This window comes from Hoplias malabaricus, chromosome 6, assembly GCF_029633855.1.
Source record: "Hoplias malabaricus isolate fHopMal1 chromosome 6, fHopMal1.hap1, whole genome shotgun sequence".
NCBI classification, from domain to species: Eukaryota; Metazoa; Chordata; class Actinopteri; order Characiformes; family Erythrinidae; genus Hoplias; species Hoplias malabaricus.
In genome coordinates, this window is record NC_089805.1 from 23,166,198 (window position 1) to 23,185,820 (window position 19,623).

General features: G+C 38.6%; 2 protein-coding genes across 3 annotated transcripts; both read left to right on the forward strand.

Annotated features, from left to right (window-relative positions):
• Positions 1-209: 209 nt before the first annotated feature.
• nfe2l3 (nfe2 like bZIP transcription factor 3) lies at positions 210-9,645 on the forward strand. Its single transcript, XM_066675713.1, has 4 exons — positions 210-1,064; positions 3,572-3,676; positions 3,808-3,894; positions 6,707-9,645. Exons 1-4 carry the CDS (start codon positions 651-653, stop codon positions 7,955-7,957), a joined length of 1,857 nt encoding a protein of 618 aa, XP_066531810.1. The 5' UTR covers positions 210-650; the 3' UTR covers positions 7,958-9,645.
• Positions 9,646-12,782: 3,137 nt separating this feature from the next.
• cbx3a (chromobox homolog 3a (HP1 gamma homolog, Drosophila)) lies at positions 12,783-16,664 on the forward strand. Of its 2 annotated transcripts, none has more exons than XM_066674422.1 (5): positions 12,783-12,787; positions 13,862-14,001; positions 15,316-15,484; positions 15,559-15,653; positions 16,069-16,664. In XM_066674422.1, exons 2-5 carry the CDS (start codon positions 13,868-13,870, stop codon positions 16,193-16,195), a joined length of 525 nt encoding a protein of 174 aa, XP_066530519.1. In that variant the 5' UTR covers positions 12,783-12,787; positions 13,862-13,867; the 3' UTR covers positions 16,196-16,664. The 2 variants fall into 2 exon arrangements, with proteins under 2 accessions (XP_066530519.1, XP_066530518.1); XM_066674421.1 differs by lacking the exon at positions 12,783-12,787 and adding an exon at positions 12,837-13,008.
• The last annotated feature ends 2,959 nt before the right edge of the window (positions 16,665-19,623 follow it).

A 19,623-nucleotide genomic window follows, 5' to 3' on the forward strand; every position in this document is an offset into this window, starting at 1 on the left:
ATGTATTTTCTCCTCTTGTGTCTGAATACTGAATTCCAGCAGCTGCTTCATGAACATTACCTGATTTACATTCTTATTTTCATACTCCAACTCTGCTGACTCTTGCCCTGTCCCCAGGACTCTTAACATACAGAGCCCTTAATAGTCTAAATATGAGCTGTCAACACGGGCTTTCGTGATTGGCTGTGGAAGTGACAGCGACAGAGGATGGTCCAATCAGACTTTGTTGCGATGGGAGTCCTACGATTATGCAAATTAGTATTTGTCTCCTCCTCGCGGTCCGACGAAGGGACCTAGACCTCGAGACTTTCAGGAACATTAATAGAACACTTTGACCGAAAAATCTGTTTTTGAGGCGAACACTAACCCCAGAGGTTCTCAGAAGTGATGCGCGTGTGTCTGTTTTGGTGGTCTCAGAGTAAGGGTCATGCAGCAGCGGCGGGGGGCTGTGGTGTGATGTGAGGAAGTTGCCAGAAGCCGGTGCAGTGTGTGTTGATCTTTTAGAGCCGGTCTGGGCTGTTCCCTTTGTCTGACAGGAGAGGAGCCAACGGCGTGCTCCCTTTTGTTTGGGCTCTTTGTTTAACGGCAAAAACGAGGACCGAGCGCTCTTTTCTGGCGAGGCCGGCCTGAGATTAACCTGAACCCGAAATATGCACCACATGAAGAAATATTTTACGGAGGGTCTGATTCAGTTCACGATCCTGCTGAGTTTGATCGGAGTTCGCGTGGATGTGGACTCGTACCTGAACGGCTACTTCTCTCCACTGGTAATCGAGGCTGACGGAGGCCCGAGCTCGGCGTTCATTCAGACTCCGCTCCACCAGTACCGGGACACGGCGGACGGGTATCTGGTCCACCCTAAATGCCCCGAGTTTGACAGTCACCATGTGTGGAGCCGACGGTTGCTGGAGGAGGTCCGCTCTCTGGGCTCTCCGGCCCGTTTCCACACGCACCTCAGTGCGTGGCTGGTGCAGCTGGAGCCCGGGGACCAACCTAGCAGCGACCACGGGGAACCGGACCAGCTCGCCGACAACGTTTTACATGAGGCTGACCACAATAATTCAGTGAGTTAGTCACTAGCTCCGTGAGACTAAAACTTTCTTAAGTTAGCAAAGCCGGCTAACGTCAAATAATGTATATTCAGTTGAAGAATGAAGTTCAGACCACATAACATTAGACTGTAATACTGGAATACACCGACTGTAACGTTACTAACGAACTGTAACGTTACTTTTAACGGCGGCCTATAGCACGGGATTCTGCGGTTTGATCCGCTGTCTTTGTTAGCCGGTTTACCTCATGCCATAAGTTAAATTAAGTAACCGTAGGATTCACAAATCCTAAAGAAACGTTTATTGGACTGTTTACCGAATACATCCAGTTCATTAATAGATCCTTAAATAGCAAACGTGTGTACACGAGAACCAAACCCGAAAGTGAAACGACAGTTGGCGGATGAACTTGCTAACAACTAACGTTCACAAGCTAATTAAGTTTGTTAAATACACGTGTCAGTAGTAATGTCTGCGTTAGATACGGAGGTGAAACGATATCTAAAGATTTTATTTATTTTTTTATTCTTTTAGCCAAGTTAGTAAGCTAGCCTAAGAACTTCGCCTTGTTATTTTCTGAATTTTTTTTGTCCTCCCTTTGAGAACAATGCCTGACACTGTGCGCTACGCACTAAAGCTAACACTAACTGAGCAGCCCACCTGTTATTTTAACGGTCACCATAACAACAAAGTCAGGCTTAGGGTGGCAGTCTGGCTACCGAATGGGTAAGAAAAGAAAGAAATTAGTTTTGAAATTGCCTAGCATTTAAAACATAGGGCGGAGTTTAGTTTTATATTAACCTACACACTAAAGATAGTGTTGAACCTAAATAAAACTGCTTTTACCAACCAGCTATACAGGTTGAGTGCTAAATACAATCATTATTAAGTTGCATGCTGAACATGCTAACTTTGCCACAGGCAGTTTCATAAGAACCTATTTTTTTCTAACGTAGGAGTGGTAGCTAGGTGGGTCTTGTTTTAGTGGTTAAATCAAGTCCAGGCAGAGCTAGGTCTAGTCACTTTATTTCAGTCACTTTGTGTAACTCCCTTGGGCTGAAAACCCTCTGCAAACCTCTCTTTTTCACTTCAGAAATCATGAACCTCCAAACAGAAATTGCTGAATTAGAGCAAGATTCACCCCAAAGCTAGCACTACAGGAAGATGGAACACTTTGTAGATTCCTGTTTTAGAGCTACCAAAACTTGGCTTGTCAGTTGCTGTAACAATTGGTCTTAAGAGAGGAAAAATAGTTCCACAGGTTTATGCATTTTAAGTCTTTGTTTTTGCATTGGTGGCAAGTATGAAAGCTCCCACAGGCTCTGTTGCATTTGTCAGGCATCCCAAGACAGACAGACACACACACACACATGTCATTAGTAGATCACATTTTTCTGTCATCTTGACCTTGGGGGGGTTTTAGAAAGAGAACACATGCACAGATGCTGTATCTTAGTGTTATGAGAAGATCTAAACAAATGTGTAAATGTGGCCTATGTGGCTTCTGCAGCATTTTTGAGTATTCTTAAATTAATGAAATTATTACTCATGTAGACACAATAAACATTTTTTTTAGTAGCAAACTATTGTGTTTAAGGCTCTAGAAAGAACTCTTAAATTGGTCTGGAACCTCTGTATTATATGAAGGTGTCCCACAAACATCTAATTTTCATAGCAACCAAAAGTATTTCTTCTGTTGGTTTACTTTCGTTTTGCTCTGGAGTTATGAGGATCAAGTAATCTAATGGATAATCACTCTGTAGGGTTATCAAATGAACAAAATTAATAAAAACATCAATAAATGACATTCACTTCACCATAGAGGTACCACATAATATGTTTGACATATTTTACAAACTGCATTCTTATGTCTCATTATGTTTGTAATGATGGCTGAACTTATGCCACCATTACTTGTTAACAACCCCAGCCTCTTATAATAGATTTCCAGTCCTGAAATAAAGATAAAGCCAAACCTATCTCTGGTGATCAGATATATCTGGGGTAAAAAAAATTGTATTAATTGCGTTTTTTGAAATATTGCTTTAAAACCTGTGTTACAAAACTTATTAAGGGTCTAATGACTTGATAGTCATTCACCAGCTCGGGCCGTGGAAAACGTAAATAAGCTTTGTAAAATCGCGCGTGTGTGTGTGTATATATATATATATATATATATATATATATATATATATATATATATATATATATATATATACATATATATATATATATGTATATGTATGTATGTATATTTGTGTATGAGAGATTTTCTTTTTTGTATCTTTTTCTTAATTGTCTGCAGACATTTCTGAGCAGGTACGGTGCAATTACTGTAGTAGGAAATGTCCCTTATTGTTCTTTTACATTGTGTTCTGCGCACAGATTGTTTTTTGGCAATAGCATTCAAAGTTCAGTGAGTGAACTTACACATTTTTCTTCTATTGCTGATTTGTATTTATTTTTTTGTTTGTTTGTTTTAAAAGTTTTTGTAACTTTTTTTGTAACTCTCATTTTAGGAAGCATGTTTAAGCCAAACAGAAGAAGCTATAAAAGATGAGGAGGAAGAGATCAGTCTTAACCCACTGAACCAGCTCACTCACAGCTCAAATTTGGAGCAAGGGGTAGGCTACACAGGTTTATTTCTTTGCTTTTATTATATGATATGTTATTTGATATGTATTTAAATAATTATTGCATGTGGACAGTTTAAGAACTGTTTTAAAAGAATGTGTGTTCAAATTTGATTTTTCAGGGTTTGTTTAGCAGCAGTGCACTGCCGCCTCCTTTATCTGGACTTGAGCTCCATTCTGGCTGGCAGGATCTCCTGTCAGATTTTGATGTGAGTAGCATTATCTCTGAATGTCTTGATGTCATGTAACACTGAAGCTAACTGTCACATAAATAATACAAAAAGGAGGATTACTCAAATATGGTTTCACAAAGGACAATGAAACAAAACAAATGAATAGCAAATTTACAAAGGCCACACTGTCCTGTTCCTAGAGGTCTTGTACCATCCAGTTTTTATCTAAGGATACATTCACTCTGCAGGTAAAAGTGGACCAAATCCAATTTGTACTTTATATGTAACACCGATGTGAGTGGCTGTGTGAACAGAAGAATTGTGGCGCTTTCGTATTTGGAATTAAAATCTGATCCATATTCATTTTGCAGCAACACGGCTCTGTCTAAACAGCCAGATCAGAATTCATGCATATTCTATGTCACTCTGGTCATTGAAAATTATACATGGACTCTGGTCCAAAGCATTTTAATTTTAATTTGAGGTGTTTAGGATATGGAAATTGTTTAATATCTTTTTAAAGGCTTTTATTAATACTGTTTTTAGCATAGAGCTTATTTAGAATAAAGAAAATGCTCATTTTTGCAATATAGTACAGTAGTAAAACACCAGTTTGAAGCAGATGGACATTTCCTTCTGGTCAGAGCCTGAAGCATTGTCCTTTTGTTCAGTTTAGGAGCGTGATCTGTTGAGACATTACATAGAGTTGATAGATTTGATATTGAAATTGGCCACTTTTACCTGTGGTGTGAACGTAGCCTAATGGAGACTTCAAATCGCAGGTCCTCAGACTTTTTAATCAAAGAGCCAGCTCACATTTTTTTCAGTTTATCTGGGAGCCGGAGAAAAAAAATGTATAGGCAAATAAAACTATATACCATGTCATAAAGGCATTTTTATTTTGATTAAAGTCCTAATATTTTGAAAACGTTAAGACATTGTGGAGTACGGTATGGCAGGTCATTACACTTGCACATCTACATTGAGATTTATGGTACCCATGTATGAGCACATCGGGAAAACTTCTTTCTGAAAAGCACAGATATTGAATTTCCAGAATAGCTGGATTGAAGTGGCCCTAAAACAGTATCTTAGCCAATGTGGACAGCATCTCTCACGCAGCCGTGTGCTTACAGCTTTTTGTGACCTTACTGCCTCAGTCTGTCGCATGTTAGGGAGAAACAGCAAAACCAATCCTGTTAGTTGTGTGAGTTTGGGAGTGGGGATTCGGAGTAGAAAAAGAGATCTTAAGTGACATTCATAATTGTAATTAAATAACCCTTTAAAAAATAAATAAAAAATCAGGTGTTTCCTCACCATTTGCTTTTTTTTTAGACAAAGGAGACCACTCCAAACATTAAAACACACAAACTGAAATGAGAATATTGCTTTATTCATGCTCTCAATTAAACCTTTAATGTTGTACTGATTTTGTATTATTCAATAATACAGAAGCGTCAGCACTCCTAAAAATCCTGTCAGTAACAAAACTTAATGCATGACAAACTTAAATTGATGGCAGCCTCAACATATCTAAAATAAAATGTATTAGTAAATCAATTACATCTTACTACTTTTCTTTCCATGAATATGATCCTATGGGCAGATATGGTGTTAAATACAAACTAACTATTCATGCTCCATAGTTGGGTAATATTTACTTATTTTTGCTGTTTTGGATCACTTAAGGTAAGTCCCCAAAATTGGGAGATGGCTAACTGCCTTACCAAAAGTGCTACAAAACTAAATTCGAGTTACAAACGAGTTTCTGTGGTAATTCAAACAGTGAATAAAACCTTACAGACAAACAAATCTTCAGCCACGTACAACAACATTTATTTCCTCTCAAACACACATTAAATGCCACATTAAATGATGCAGGGCATCTGAATGTAACAAAACAGAACTGTGTTTCCCCAAAATTGTAGATGTTCCCTTTTAATTGTTTGTACCAAATACATTAGTAGACACTGACGGACCGTATACTAGGGACAATTGAGTGGGCCCTAGTTGTGACATGGCTATACCGTATCTACACAACTCAATGCCCTTGGCCAGACAACATGCTTTGCTGCTGTATTTTAAGGGCCAACCAAAAGAAAGCAGCATGCCATATATGGCATTTGTGCTATAGTTTGAAGACCCATGCTTTAATTGATAGCCAGGAGTGATGGAAGTAAAGGATATAATAACATATCCTGTAATAGGGTTGAACAGGCACCCTTGACCTACACCTTTTGGACTTCACCCTTGTTCCCCCTGTCTCAAAATGTACTGCCAGCAGAATATTATAGTGAGACCTCTAATATGCAGGAAATTTTCATTATTCCACTAGTGTTTTTCCATAGCTCTATACTTTGACTCATAGGACTAGATCCTCAAATAAACATGGAAATATTTTGCTGAAAGCATGATGGCACTTAGTTGAGTAACAGCTTGTATGTGAAACAGTGTTGCCATACATGAAGCCTATGCATATTTATATTAATTCTGACTATATCTTCATTCTAAATCCTTGTCCTGGAGTAATCATTCCCTGCATGTTTTTATTTTAATAATCCTGTGCTTAAAAACAGATTTTTTAAACAGCTCATTTTCTGAGCTGAGTTTGTTGTGTTGAATGAAGAAAGAGCTAACGTTGGCTTAACTTTGACCCAGTAAACCGGGTGCCAGTTACTTCTCAATAAATAAAGGTTTCTTTTGTCACACATTCTGCAAATGTTCCTTGCTGCAAAATCAATAAGTTAATAATTACTCTGATGCCTTGATTTTATGTATGTATGTGTATGTATATACAAAATGTGTTTATACATTTATTTATTTATTTATTTTTCCCCTCTCTCTCCAGGATTTTGACTCCTTGGTCCCACAGCACATGCCTGATCTGGATGTGGATCTCCAAAATCCTATCAGCTACAATGCCAGCCTTCAAGATGCAATGGTAACTGGTGGTGGTGATTATAGGCCTGACCCACCTAGAGGTGAATCACAGGCCACGTCTCACCAAAGCACATCACTCTTCCGTCTCGAGTCAACTAACTCTTCTCACTCAGACTCTCCACCAGAAGCAGCTAGCGCCCTGCCAATGCCTCTGTTCTCCTTATCAGCGAACAGCTCTCACAATGAAACCTCCCACTCAGCGGTGGGTGGTTATCTGGACGAGGCTGTTTTTGAACAGATAAATCTGCTGGGTCTAGATGGACTGGGCAGCATGGACCCACAGATGCTTAATAGAATAGAGGACAGCATAGAGTCTCTTTGGCTGGAAGACTTTGACTCAGACTCTGGTCTGTCCCTGGAGAGCAGTTCTAGAAGCCCAGCCTCTACTTCATCAACTTCTTCATCATCATCTGATTCATTTTGTGAAGATGAAGGTGGAGCCACAGGTTACAGCAGTGAAGTAGAGTCAGTCTTTACTAAGGGAGGAGCTTGTGCATCAGCATGCTATGATTGGACACCAGTGAACCTCAATGAGAACATCTGGCATGACCACACTTACTCCCTACAGATGCCTGAAGACCACACCCCTCAGAGCTGGTCCCCACCTTTGAAAGGTATTAAACAAGAAATGCTAAGTGAGGATGAATGCGAACCAGAAGAGCTGAGTCGGGATGGGCGGCGTTTGCAGGCTTTGGGTCTTCCATTTTCTGCTTCCCAAATAGTGAACATGCCAGTGGAGGACTTCCTGGAGCTGCTAGAAGGACGAGGCCTGTCTATGTCCGAGGTCACGCTATTGCGGGATGTGCGCAGACGAGGAAAGAACAAGTTAGCTGCCCAGAACTGCCGAAAAAGGAAGTTGGATGCAATCTTGGGTCTCCAGGGGGAGGTGGATGCTCTCACAGCTCGGAGGAATGCCCTGCTGCGGGAGAGGTCTCAGACCACAAAGGCTCTTTCGGCTGCAGCTGAGAGTTTTGAAGCTCTTTCACAGGACGTGTTGAGTCAGCTGCGGGATGAGTATGGACAGCCTCTGAGCCCACAGCAATATACAATTCACTTTGGTGCAAATGGACGGATAGTGGTGCGACCTCGAACCCACACAGCAAGATCGACCACTACAGGTGGCAAGACTGTAAAGAGGAAGAAGGACAAAAAACCCTAAGAGACTAGTTATATTTACAATATATATATGTGTGTGTGTGTGTGTGTGCTTGTACAGTATGTATATGTGTGCTTCCTGAAGGGCTATTTGGACTAGGTCTACTGAAATTTCTTTCCTGCAGTTAGCTGTCGTGGGATATTTCCGGATCATTCGTATTATTCTTGGATTCACGCAAGCTATTCTTGACTTCACATGAGGACAGAAAAACTGTTGATGATTTTACATTATAGTTCCAGAAACTACAGTTCTCTGCTGGAAAGAACATAGCAAAACACTGGAGTGTCTCCTAAGAGCATTTGTTTAAAAAATGACTTTCTGAAGAATTTTTTTTTCTTTTTCTTTTTTTTTAGTTTGGTTGCAAACGGAAATTAACATTACTAAGTAACTTTCTTTGCAACTGATATAAAAGTAGAAGTAAGGGGCAACGTAGTCACAGGATGACTGCCAAAAAAAAACAAATCTCTCTTTCATTGCTGTTGCTTCTTTGACAAGATGAGTTCCCATTAACTATGACTTTAATTTAGTTTGTGTAAATTAAACTTTGCCATTTGCTGCCCTTGAGAACAGAGTGAATCACATCTCCATAAGCATAGTTGCATTATATAATTTTGCACTGCTATGGTTGGCACAAACACACAACTCTGTTGTCTCCTGCTGGCTAGTTGCTGTCTCAGCCTTGAGATTGTGGGCAAAGGAGTGTCCGGGTCTGAGTCTGCCTGCTAATGGGGCTTACACAATGACATGTATTTACAACAGTGATTACACTTTCTATTCATCTCGTTATGCAATGCTTTTGTTCTCCAAGTATTTACAACCTTAAGACTGTTACTCTCTGGACTTATTCCTTGGATAACTCCATTTTTACCTGTTCAATTTACTAGTACACGAACAGTTAGAAGTCTTTGGTTGGCCTTTTACTGTTTTTATTGGTTTTTATGGGAGGATGTGTATGTTTTGATGATTGTCTTTAATTTTTATTGCCAGTTACCCATGTTTTGAATGAAAATTCACTTCAGCTTCAAACTTGACATATGCCTTGTCCCTGACGAGCACAAAAAATTACAGATGGCCATTTAAACCTTTTGTAGCTTGGAGTGGTGATTTCTTTTTTAGGTGATTTTTTTCTACCTCACATGGCCAATAGGTCACCAAAGTTAAAGAGAAAAGATGAATGAAAGCGAGAGAATTAGCCTAAACCCATCTCTGTCCCCTCTGCTTTTCTGTTCTGTGTTGTAAAGGGGAGGAATTGATTTCACCCCATACAAACGAAGCTTCTGAAAAAAGCAGTGCAAATCTTGCTTTGTTTTACATAAGATTTTTTTAAAAGATAAATAAAGGAGGAAAAGAAATTTGTGATTTGCATTCAGGGTTTTCTTGTACACTTTGGCCTGATCGTGAGAGAATTATTTGGGTGTGAATTAAATTGTGCAACCTTTCACTGTATAATATGATTTGCTCCATAATGACGGAATTGGTTCAGAACCTTTCAGTGTAACATTGCTGTGATTCATATCTAAAAGTTAGCAACATAATGCACATGTACAGGCAGAAAAGCATTATGGGTTAATAACCAGAAAATCAATTTGAATAGTCTGACTGCCCAGTCTGTCATGCAGTTTGGATATAAAATGGTCAAGTTATTCATCTACAAATCTGCTTTTACCTCAGTTATGCACATGCTTTAGCAGGCCCCCTGAAATTAGCATTTTTCATTCTTTAAACGAAATATACAAATCATGTTCACATTTTCCCCTTGACAGTCTAGCAAGCACTTGCACTTCTGCATTGGAAACTTATGTTTAACTTTTTTTTTTCCTGCTGTATCCTCAGATGCTAGTTAGCGTTGTGCTAACTAAATTTGCTAATAATGTGCTAAATTTGCTTTTGTGACTTCTGAAAGGTTAGAATATACAAATGCCTACAAAAATGTGCAAATGTACATTACACTTAAAACTGATAGCATATATTTTGAAGTTTTGAAAAATACAAGGAAGTATGAAATAACATGCCAGTTTGAAATGAGTAATTTTAAGCATGCAGATTGCATAACGCTAACTTGCGATGTATAAAGGTCATAAACACTGATTTTTCTAGAGCTTGGTGCAAAACATGAATTGCCTTCAAATTATAAATTAAGTAGTTATTGAAAATGACAGTATTTTCTCATTTAGTTGCTATTATTTCTCAAATAGAATATGCCTGTACATCACTAGCTTCAAGTGGTGGATAGTAATGAAGTAAATGCAATTTATTACTGTACTTGGTTAAACATCTGTACTTTACTGAAGTGTCTTCATTTTGGACAACATTTACTTTATCTCCACTACATTTCAAAGTCAAATATCTTACTTTTTACTCAACTACGTTATGACAATCTGCCATTCCTTTTGGTTTATGTGTGAACATACCAAAACCGTAACATATTTGAACAAATCTCCCTGCTCCACACAGCTCGCCTTGCCACACAGCGGCACCATTGCTAGGAAACGAACAAACACAGTCATCACACTAAAACAAGTCAAAATATTTCTCTCAGTCTAAACCCAATAATGCCAAAGCCAGACTTTGTTTTTAGCAACTGTTGTGTGAATTTGAGACTGTAAGTAATCACTTTGAGTTCTTACAACCATTATGAATTAATCAAATGATTTGTGCCATTTAATGTTTGGCTGTATTTGAGTCATCAGTAAATACTATTCATTCATATACGCGATTTAAGGATTTGTAGTTGTTACAAATCACTCACCAGGGGTGAGAGTCAGTTAGAGAGATTTATTAAACACAATATGTGATCCAGAAGAAATATTCCAAACCCCAAAAATCAGTACAGAGGTATAAATGAGGACATAAAAGTCAGAATAACAGGTGTCTCAGAATTGCAGAAATCACTCAAACTATACTCTTCAACTATGTAGACAAAACAGCTTAAAGGAACACTATATTAAATGTTTACTTTAAAATTACAGCTTCAAATTAGTGTGATGCTTCACTGACCTATATTAGAGAGAATAGAGCCTCTGTGGTTGCTACTCTTAGCTCAGCACTGCAGAAACTGCACTATGTAATTTTTAGGGGAGGCTACGAAACCACCCCTTCCCTTCCCCTCTCTACCTCTCTACTATTTCAGTAGAGTGCTGTAAAAGTTAATTGCACTAAAAAAATCTTGAGTGATGTTCCTAAATGAGAAAATAACTATATAATGCATAAGAGTCCTATGCCATTGTGAAAGTTTATACTTGTGCGTTGGCATCTGTGTCACTGCAATTACACTGCCAAACCACTGAATTTCAAACAGACTGGAGAAACGAGTGACAATAGAGTCTTTTCACCTACAATATGTTAAGCATGAGTCTTGTTACAAAGCTTAGAATAGGACATTAGAGCCATATGTCATGGTACTTTTATTTTTGATACTTAAGCACAGTAAAGACTTGTATTTTTACTCAAGTGGAGATCTACAATGAGGAATTTTACTTTTATTGGAGTAATATTTTACCTTGAGTATCTATAATTTGTACTACTCAAGTACATGGTTTGTGTAAATATACACTACTGCTTGCTTATCATATTTTAAAATTATCTATTACTACATCTTTTGGCAGTTTGTGAAAGAGGCCTTTAGGAGATGAAGAAACATTGGGGCTGTCTGTGTAATGTTGACTGATGTTTTACATGGGTGTACCATTTTGTCAGTATATACTGTACAAGGGGAATGTGTGAATGTGTGTCGTCCTGCGTAGAACTGGCGCCCCCCTCCTTGGTTTGTTCCCACCTTGTGCCCAGTGATTCCGGGTAGGCTCTGGACCCACCGTGACCCTAAACTGGATAAGTGGTTACCGATAATGAATGAATGAATACTATACAAGGGACCTGATTATAATTGTACCAGAGCAATGTATTGTTGAAGGGCTCTTAGTTGTAACAATAATGAAACCAGTTTTTTTTTCTTTTTGTTTGTGAATAACTATTTTAAAATAGATTTTAAAAATGTTATATCAAAGATAACAAGTGTTTAATGCTTAACAGTTCACAATCTATGCAATCAAATGGCTGTTTTAGTGTTCACCTTATATATATATATATATATATATATATATATATATAATTCATTCATTATCTGTAACTACTTATCCAGTTCAGGGTAGCCGTGGGTCCGGAGGCTACCCAGGATCGCTGGGTGCAGGACTAATATATATATATATATATACATTTAATTAAATAAAAACATTTTAAAGGAACAGTAGTTAAGATTGGGGGGGGGGGGGGGGGTTACATGGTGCAGTTCATGCAGGGCTGAGTCCAAATTAGCAACTACAGAGGCTTTTTTTTCCATATTACAGGTCAATGGAGCATCACAATAACTCATTAGCTGTAATTTTAAAATAAAAAAATACCTATGTTGTTTTAAGAGTGTGGAGTTAGTAGTGTACAGTCTTACCAATGGGATACTTTGACTTGCCACTAAGGCATAACCCTTTTGGTTCTGCTGTGTTTTATAAGTTCCTCAAACACCCATTCACATCAGAACTTGAAGATATTTTTGTGTTTCCCAGTTAGTGTTCGCGGTTCTCTGGAGAACCCTTGATGAGTCTATTGTTTTCAGGGTGTTTTACAGAACTCTTCACGGTGTGGGACCCCGCCCCCTTGCTATCCTCGTGCTGTGATTGGTTAAGAGCGAGCCAGGGCCGAGCCTTGGAGCACGTTTCTGCTCCCTGTTTAGCCGAGGCCCGAAGACGCTGTTCGTTGGCGCGTGGCCAGGAAAAGCCTCGAAGAAGAAGACAACCAGCTTGCAGCGTTTCTTCTTTGTAGACCTTTATATCGAAAGCCAAAGTAAGTGAGATTCTCCCGTTAACTGCGCCGCGGAGCTAGGCAGGCCGCGCTCTATCTGAGCCTGTCCCGGTCTCTGAGCGTTTACTGCGGCGCGGCGAGTCCCGCCCGGCTGTTCCTGCGCTCCGCTTTTGTTCGCTTGTTTTGGCGCGCATGCGGCACACGCGGCTCACCGCCGGCAGGACGCGGTCGTGGTGCGGGTTTCTTCTTAACGAGTTTTTGTGGTGGGTGTCGACGCAAATGTGACCATTTCGGTCGATATTACAGCGGCATTTTGAATTAAATCCCATGTTTTAGACCTGATATTTGTTGTAGTGTTATGTCTAGCTTGTGGAAAAACAGCGGGTCGTGCCCCGGCTCCAGCTCTGCAGCAGTTAGTCCTGTTAATCCTGACGTTGACTTTAACGTGATGTGTTTAATATCGAGAGGCTTTTTGGCCATGCGATCTGTACTACACAGAAAACTCTCCAAGAACTGATGTAAAACTCTAGCTGTTTAATGTCTCAATTCGCGATTTAAATCCAGGCCTCGCAGAGGGATGCAACGCTAGCGTTAGCAACACTTAGCATTAGCTCTTAGCAATACAACCACACTGGCCGCTGTTGATAACGCGTTAACTTTACTGCACGGTTCGTCTGTGGCTAAACACGGTAATATACATTAATATTATGCTGCAATGCATAAGTGAGACTGTCTGCTTGCGACTATTATCCGCTAATCGTGTTTGGTCTCTCCAGCCCATCGTTAGCGGCGGCTTCTGAACAGAACCTCGGGTTTCAGTATGATGGGGGTAATAAACTGCACTAGGAAATAAACTCGTGTGACGACGTATTAAATGTCTTCATAGCTGGACCGATACTGGTGAAGCAGAGTAACGAGAGTAACTCTCACTCTCAGGCAGGAGCATTTTCTCCTGTAAAGTTATCTAACGTTACCGGTTCACGAGGTTTTCGCGGTGTTTCACGTAATGGCGCTGCCCTCGTGTATGAGGACACTCTGACCCACTTAATGAAGACAAATAGACATCCCACACAAATGCATGCAATATTTAAACATATGTGAATATGCTTTTTGCAGGTTGATATGGGTAAGAAACAGGTGAGCAAATCCAAAAAAGAAGTGGAGGAAATCGAAGAATTTGTGGTGGAGAAGGTGATTGATCAGCGAGTCGTGAACGGCAAAGTTGAGTTTTTCCTCAAGTGGAAAGGCTTCCCAGAGTAAGTATTTCTCTCCAAAGTGTATAAATGCCGCCTTGTGCATTTAAAGTATTTTCATTGCTATCAAATCATATCAGTTCTACTTGTATGAATGGCCCTATATATTAATATTGGATGTACAAATCACAAAATGTGTAAAACGCAAAAATGTGGTTTTTATTTTTACCAAACGTTTATTAACTGACAAATATTAATGTTTTCAATAACAACATGATTGTTTTAAATAAAAGCACATTTTTAAATTTGATTGTAATGAACTTTGAGCATACCAAATATGATTGGTTAGTGTTCAGCTTTTATGGTTTTGAAATGTGACTATAAATGGTATAAAATGATGGTCCAAAAGTCTACCTTTGCTGGTAATGAAGGATCTTGTTTCTACAATTTGCCAAACATTTTGACTGAACTGTTAAGTTTATCCTAGCTTGAACAACTAGGTTCAAACTTAACATTGACCGAATTGTCAAAGTTTATAACAAACCACAAAGTTTCCTATGCAATTTTGGGTGTTTTTTAAATATACCACAAGGTCTTGACTAACTTAACTGGGCCTGTTTCTGAATCAAAGAATGAAACCTGAAATTCATTTGCGCAAGGAGAATGAAAAATATCTTCTGTGCAGGAATATTGCTCAGTGATAGACCCAGGCTTCTCTCTTGTGGTCTGAATTACAGTGGAATTGTGCTGTGGTCAGAGGAGTCTTTCAGCTTATTTAAAAAATAATAATAATAATTATTGAACAAAATTTACTAACAAACGTTTCCTGTGAAGTCCATAGTTATTTCAGGAAGCAGTGCTACACTTTATTTTGAACATGCTAGAATGACCTTGGCTTTGTAGGCAGGTAGTGTGCTTGTCTCCTGACGACTGATGTTTTGCATTCAGTATAAATTGTTTTTCCCCACTCTCGTTCACTTTCTATCTGATTTGTAGCAACATTAAACCCTCTCATTGGATTTGTGTATATTAAGCTTTTGTTTAATTTTAGAAAGACAGGCCCACATTGTACATCAGGGCAGTTGGGCCCAGAGGGCCAAAATGCTGATATGCAGACTGTGGTGTTTTTTAAACCTTTAGTCCATTAGTAATTTTTGTGAATTTTTAATCTGGTGGTATGCAGTTTTCTTAAAAAAATAATGCTTGAGTACCATTCTTTCACTACACTAATCACTTTTAGCTGTTTAATCCAAGAAACAAAGGGAAAACTACAAACATAAATGATCAAACCAAAATTACCTGCTTGGTTCTGGACACCTGTCCCAATAGAGTATGTTATTTTTGTCAATGTTTTAAAAACTTTTTTCCCCTCCCCAGTACTGATAACACATGGGAGCCTGAAGAAAATCTTGATTGCCCCGAATTGATCTCTGCATTCCTGACATCACAGAAAGGTGTGGTAGAAAAAACAGATTCCAACAAGAGGAAGTCATCCACAGATGAACCAGAGACTGATGAGAGCAGTGCCAAAAGGAAGAAGGAAATGGTGAGTACAGTACGTATTGATTGTTGTACCATTTATTCATTTTGGTCTTGAGAAATAACAGTCTGTTTTTATAGAGTGAAAAGCCAAGAGGATTTGCCAGAAATCTGGAGCCAGAGCGCATCATAGGAGCAACAGATAGTAGTGGGGAACTCATGTTCTTGATGAAATGGTGAGATAATCTGTAGTTCTGTAGGCGAGTCTTCAACACCTCATCCTTTACCCTTTTATATTTTCTCTTTGTGATATTAGTGGTAATATACTATAATTTAGGGGTTCTCTGTAATACTATAGCTGTCCATAATTTAACTACTTTTAATTAATTTTTTGATTTTTTGCTTTGGTTTATTCATCTCAACTAATAACTGACTTAAGTGTGTGTTTGTGAATTAATATCACCAGTCTATCCTCTTAATTCCAGGACCAGAGTTAAATGCTTCTGCTGTAAATAAACATAGACAGTAGGGGGCAGCATGCACTAGCACAGTTTGATGTGTAGAAAGGAGAGAGAATTTTAGTCACATTTTATATATCATTGCTGTGTGTACAACATATGGAGAAAATCCTGTCTCTCTTCTGCTTTGTAGGAAAGATTCGGACGAGGCAGACCTGGTGCCAGCCAGAGAAGCCAACACCCGCTGCCCACAGATAGTTATTGCCTTCTATGAGGAGAGACTGACCTGGCACTCCTGCCCAGAAGATGAGCAGCAATAACTTTCATCTATGCAATTCACACCCTAGCTGCAACATGTTTTAAGCTCTCTGGCTGACCCACCCTGTTTCTCAGGGCCTCACCCATGTTGAATGCTTCCCTACTTTGGCTTTGTGCTGCACCATGGACAGCCCAATCATTGGCGCATGAGTTTTAATGTCTGGATTGGGTCAAATGACTGGTGAGAGATGGGTTATTGTTTTTAAACGGGAAAGAAAATTAAACTTTACAAACTTGTTTCCGAATATGACAGTGCTGGTTGCCATCGGTGATGCACTGGTTTTTCTGTTAAAGTATGTTTTTAGTTGTAGTTTTCCAGTTGGCCTTTGCCTTTGTGCATCATTCTCTTGTGATGTTAAGCTTTTAATGTAAAGAACTCCTACTCTTAGATTCTAATATCCTTTTCCCCTCTTGGTTTATATTTGTCTTTGAATAGCCATTATGTATATTGTTTTTCCTGTAAATATTTTTCAATAAACTGAAAAGGTTGTTCAATAACGTTTATTGATCTTTTTAATCAATTAACCCGTGCTTATGTTTACAACTACAGAATATAAACTGAGAGCTAGTGTTTGTATTTTTAGTTCCTTGAAAGAATTTGTGTTCCTAATCCATCTTGGGATCCCCAGCAAGCTGTTTTTGTTCTTTTCAAAGTTAAGCGCAGCAATGCAGACGAGCTGAAGGTCGCTATCAAAGCAACCTGGGCTTCCATAACACCTCAGCAGTGCCACAGGCTGATCGTCTCCATGCCGCCTCGAATTGATGCAGTAATTCATGCAATACAAGTCCCGTCAAAGTATTGAGTGAATACTGTACATACTTTTCAGTAGGCCAACATTTCTGTATTAAAATCATTTTTTTAACTTGGTCTTGTATAGTTTTCTGAGATAATTACTTGGATTTAGGGGTAGTCAGTTGGTTTGAAGTGTGATCCCAGTGGCACTTTGTAATAAAAATTAATTGCAAATTTACATTTAATGAACATGAATATTGGGGGAGGGGGGTATTAATACAAGCTTTGCAGCCCTGAGACTAAATTTGAAAATAAAAATTGTGGGGCTTCATCTTGTTGGGCAATTTGGCGAGTGTTCAGAAGATGAATGCTGAGAAATCCTGAAACGGTTTACCTGGGACAGGCACTGTTGACAGTGAAATGATTACTGATGGCCTGCAACTAACATGGGTAAGCAGTGTTAGCAGTGGGGTGCCCAATACCCACACGATTTTTGTGCTTTTCCACACCTTATTCAACAGGCTTTTGAGCTAGGTCATGTGTTAAAAGTAGAGAAAGACTACTGTTGTGTTCTGTAAACCTTTTTTTAGCATGGTTGTATTTTTTGTAGTTCTAACTAGAAGCTTCATTATGATTAGTCTTTACGTGTTGAACCAAATTAATTAGAAAACAAAATTTTATTTGTCTTCAAAAAAGAATGGAAGCTTAGCCCAAGACAAACATGTGGCCCCCTGAAACTTAGCTCTATGCTAAGCTGTTCCTAGTACATTACACCCAGAATTTCCTGAAGATATTTAATATGCTAATCTGAGTAGGTTTCACAGTTGTGTTGTGTAGAATACACAACACTGTATTCATCAGAATAATGGGTTTTAGAAAGTACATTATTCTGGTGACATGAAGAAATAAGATTTTGATTTCGCTTCCTTTAAACTGTACACTGGTTCTGCATACCTGTGTCAAACAGGGAATCAAGTGTGTTGCTTTTGGAATGGGATGAATCTGAAGTAACTTGTAGAGAATAAATGTGTTTTAATTCAGGGTCTGTATGTCAGATTCATAATCATAAACTGTTATCTTTCTCTTGCAATGAATTATAGTAAACATTGCGACTTTGTTAATGGAAGGCCTGTCGTGCTTCACTGTGAGGACATTTTTGAGAAATTCCACTCAAGATATTCAGACTCTGAGCAACTCCGGTACGAAAATGTAGATTGTTTAATACAAAAATGTCCTTTTTTGACATAATTAAATTTTTCCCCACAAAATGTTCAGAAGGGATGTGAAAAACCTCTATTTGCACAGATCTGACTGGTGTTTTTCAAGTCTACTTTATTATAAAACTATATTAGTAATTCATAGACATGCTAAGGTGACAATGACGTTAAGGTTCATTAAGAACATTATGTTGACATCTAAACAAAAGGCCAAGATAACAATGAACACTTTCAGCACATTTAAATACGGACTGCAGTATAGTCCAAGAGGAAGAAAATCAGGTCTCCAGCATACAGCAAAATGGGATTATGTTTTTAGGATTATGATTGGAAGAAGAGGTTAAATTAATTTCAGCTTGCCAAGCAGTTAAGTCTCATGACTGAGATTAGAACTGAGGAGATGGACTTTGAACTTGTTTCTCCTGTTTTTGTTTTCTCTTTATTTTATGAGTCTATAAATGCATTTAGATGAATACAGACAGTCTACATTAGCATGTTTACATGCAAACCCAACATTTTTTCTGATAATTCATACAAAACATTTTGTGAATAATTTTGTTTTTTCAGTACTTTTGTTGTGATGCATAGGATATTTGCACACCAAGTAGTTGACAATAGAAAGTATCATATATAATCATACCAGATAAACAGTGATATCCTTCTGTTAGGGTGATGATCATTTTCCCAACTTTTTGTTGAAATCTTAGAGAAACATGGTTGACTTCCTTGGGCCATGTAGTGCTGCATTAATTTAAGAAGTATTTAATCCATCACGAAATCCCGCTCCGGGTGACTGTCTGTGAGGAGTTGGTGTGTTCTCCCTGTGTCTGCGTGGGTTTCCTCCGGGAGCTCTGGTTTCCTCCCACAATCCAAAAACACACGTTGGTAGGTGGATTGGTGATTCAAAGAAGTGTCCGTAGGTGTGTGTGTGTTGCCCTGTGAAGGACTGGCGCCCCCTCCAGGGTGTGTTCCTGCCTTGCGCCCAATTTTTCCAGGTAGGCCCTGGACACACCTTGACCCTGAAATGGATAAGCGCTTACAGATAATGAATGAATAAATGCTAGTAGTGTTTCTGTTAGTTAGGAAAAACCAATGTGGCATTGTTTTCAATAACTAACTGTTTCTCTGTTCAGGCCAGAGAATATATAAGACACATATATTCACAAATATATCAAGAACAATGTACAGTGTTCATTGCTATATGTTATTGTATAGTATTTAATCTAAGTACAACAGATACAATATGTTAAATTAATTTAGATGTTTAATAATTAAAGTTGTTGCCTGCTGTGTTCTTCACATGATGTTGGTTTGTTTTGTGTAACATTGCATATACCTTTTATACATTCTCATAAAAACTACCTTTCAGGGGAAAACACTTCTAAATTTGTATTTATGGGACAGAATTTTTCATATATTTTGCAGTTATATTAAAGTTGCATCTTAAGATAAGTAAATGTCCAAACATGTATCTTGCTTA

Bases quoted from the DNA above. Each gene is read 5' to 3' on its own strand.
- nfe2l3 (XM_066675713.1), top strand. From the start codon at position 651: ATGCACCACATGAAGAAATATTTTACGGAGGGTCTGATTCAGTTCACG. The intron at 1,065-3,571 runs GTGAGTTAGTCA...CTCTCATTTTAG, and splicing joins AGGCTGACCACAATAATTCA to GAAGCATGTTTAAGCCAAAC. The intron at 3,895-6,706 runs GTGAGTAGCATT...CTCTCTCTCCAG, and splicing joins ATCTCCTGTCAGATTTTGAT to GATTTTGACTCCTTGGTCCC.
- cbx3a (XM_066674422.1), top strand. From the start codon at position 13,868: ATGGGTAAGAAACAGGTGAGCAAATCCAAAAAAGAAGTGGAGGAAATC. The intron at 14,002-15,315 runs GTAAGTATTTCT...TCCCCTCCCCAG, and splicing joins AAGTGGAAAGGCTTCCCAGA to TACTGATAACACATGGGAGC. The intron at 15,485-15,558 runs GTGAGTACAGTA...CTGTTTTTATAG, and splicing joins CCAAAAGGAAGAAGGAAATG to AGTGAAAAGCCAAGAGGATT.